The sequence below is a fragment of the Notothenia coriiceps genome, unplaced genomic scaffold (assembly GCF_000735185.1).
Source record: "Notothenia coriiceps isolate Sejong01 unplaced genomic scaffold, NC01 NC01_scaffold00027000, whole genome shotgun sequence".
Lineage (NCBI taxonomy): Eukaryota > Metazoa > Chordata > Actinopteri > Perciformes > Nototheniidae > Notothenia > Notothenia coriiceps.
The window spans coordinates 2412-5184 of record NW_011359701.1 but is presented as its reverse complement, the minus strand read 5'-3'; the positions used below and the strand labels follow the sequence as shown (position 1 = coordinate 5184).

The 2773-nt window shown below is 40.3% G+C and overlaps 1 protein-coding gene across 1 annotated transcript in view; it reads left to right on the top strand.

The window, feature by feature from the left end:
• The window catches only part of LOC104957416 (transformation/transcription domain-associated protein-like), a gene marked incomplete at its 5' end in the record, with an annotated part of 8665 nt that extends 6551 nt beyond the window's left edge, over window positions 1–2114 (top strand). The window contains one exon of the mRNA XM_010785045.1: window positions 1899–2114. Coding sequence (XP_010783347.1) covers window positions 1899–2114 — 216 coding nt within the window. The remainder of the gene's footprint in view (window positions 1–1898) is intronic.
• Window positions 2115–2773: the final 659 nt, after the last annotated feature.

The window sequence follows — 2773 nt, the reverse complement described above, 5'->3', positions numbered from 1 at the left end:
TGTATTGATGTACTGTATATAGAGATGTACTACAGCAAAAGTATTCTCCGTCAGGACTTCCTGCAACAACACCACGCCGTTATCTTGATTCTGATTGGCTAGAAGACATTATCAAAGATTTTCTATTGAGAAGACGATCACGTGACAAAAGTTTTCAAAACCGTTTCTAGTCTTCGGTATTTCCAGACAAGTGACTACTGAAATCAGTCTTACTAACTGCTGTCTGTGCAATTTACTCCACGTGAGTTGGCGGACTTTATTTTGCTTACTTTAACATCATTTGTCATGGTGGGGCTAAGGTGGGGCTAAGCCATTTCTTGGTATGGGTGTAGCCTACCCCAGCCATACCCTGGTGGGATTTATGTGGCGGGCCATTCTGCACATGCGTTAAATGCGTTAAATATTTTAACGCAATTAATTCAAAAAATGAATTACCGACGTTAACGCGATAATTTTGACAGCATTAATTTTAACATAATTGTACTTACACATTTTCATTTATACGTCTGCTCTACTGCATTTCAGAGGCACACGTGGTTATACTTTTCCCTCCACTACATTTATTAAACCCTCAGTTACTTTTTAATAAATAAAAACATGTAATATGATTGGGTGATAGGATGGAGTACTGTCAATATGATTATATATTGGTTTATTTGTATTTTGAATTGGCTAATAATCTGATTCTATAAAGTAAGTGGTATATGGTAACATACAACGTGTACTTAAGTTCAGAACTTGAGTAAAAATACTTTAATACAATGGACAAATTATCGCAAATTCGTTTTTGCTTCATTACAACACTTTAGCAAACTGGATATATTTTTACATTATTTATCTGTGAGCTGTAGGGATTTTAGAGATAAAAAAGACTAGATTAGAGAGACTCGTCCACAGAGCAGCTTCCTCTAAGACTCAGGCTTGGGTAATAATAAATGTGAACGCATCACTACCATCATCTGCTCTGATAAGAGCCACCGCCAGCTTCACATCCCAGTTAAATGTTTATTTTGGAGCCCCTCCCCCACCCCGCTAATGTGCTGGCAGGCTCGGTTGGCAGTGCTAACTCCTGGGGGGTGAAGTGAGATGCCCGGTCATTATCAGTAATTATACACAGTCTGTGTAGAGAGCCTGGGGGGTTTGAGTGGGGTTAATGTATTCATCATAATGTAGATGCACACCTCCACATTGGCTCTGCTTCGATCAGAGAGACGATGTCTCTGCTCTCCTGCTGTGACAGAGCCAGAGGGGGGGGGGGGGCAGCAGTGAGGGTCTGATGGATGACAGAGACCGTACCTCTTTATACATGGTGTCTAAAAGTATTTACTCTGTTGAGACATTTTTAGAACATGTTAATGATACTTCCTTGAGAGCTGCGTTTGTTTATTCCTTTCTTCTTTGTCAGTATGGGGCTCCACATGTGCAGTCACCAAACAAAACTCCTTGTTTGCTAAGAGTTCAAAGCCTTTTGGCTATTGTTTTATTCAATACTTCAAACAAACCAGAGGTGCATACCCCGATAACCGGACTGAAGTGTGGTATAGGGCTGCACAATTCATCAAAATGTTATCAAATTCGCAATTTTGACTAGTGCAATGTGAAGAGAAGTCCCAACCTACAAACGCTTTTCCACTGACCTCCATCAAAATCCTTGACTGGTTAAGATCCTCTTAAAAAAAAAACACATCATGATCATTTTAATATATTTTTAATGGAAATGGAAATAATCTTTTAAAACAAATCATATGGCAATTGCAATATTTGTCAAAATACTCGACATTTTTCATTTTTTCCAAAACAGTGTGGAACGAAACGCGCTAACGTCACAAGGACTAGTCCGAAAATGAGTATCCTTCCTTTCCTTTCTCACACATTGTGTCTTCTCCCTTCATCTGTAGGTGTTGTGGCTGCTCAGCTTCGATGACAAGAACACTTTAGCAGACGCTGTGGACAAATACTGCATCGGGGTCCCGCCTATCCAGTGGTTGGCATGGATACCGCAGCTCCTGACCTGCCTGGTGGGATCAGAAGGAAAACCTCTGCTCAACTTAATCAGCCAGGTGAGGCTTTCACAAAATCACATAAACAGATCTAGAAAAGGCTCTTGGCCCTGATTTTCAACTCTTTATAAATTAAAACACAGCATTGAAAAGTAATCTCTCCTTTGTTGCTTTTTAATTTAATTTTGTAATCCATTTGGGGCAACACTTGTGTGTGTATTAGTGCCCATGCACGTCTTTCTAATCAAGATAAATGAACTGCATTCACGCCAAAGTAGCCTCTCCCCTGCTTCCTATTTACCAAATGAAGCATTCAGGTTCTCTCACTGTCCCTTTTACAGCCATTCATTGGCTTCCATCAGTCCCCCCGGTGGATTGCTTTTTAAATTATTTGTTCAAGAAATGATTATAAAGTTAATATGGTACACACCCGCACTGCAGGAACAGAGCTGGTAATTAAACGGAAGACTAATTTGCTTTTCTTAATGGAGTATTATTTCCGCACAATTTGAAGAGGGTGATCTTCAAAGTGTAGTGTGCTAAAGCAAACAATCGTGCTCTCAGCAGAGCAGGAATATAGTGGAGAGGATGAGAAAGAAAGAGAGAGAGGTGGGGGGAGGGTTAAGAGAAGAGAGAAGAGGTTTTGAAATACAAGTGAGAGGTGGATGTAGCCCTGCACAACATATAGTAGAGAAACACTGTAGGAGCCAAGGCTTTTTGTTTGTATTCATTATTGGTGATGGGCGTACGCTGGAGCTTGTGGTGGAGTTAGT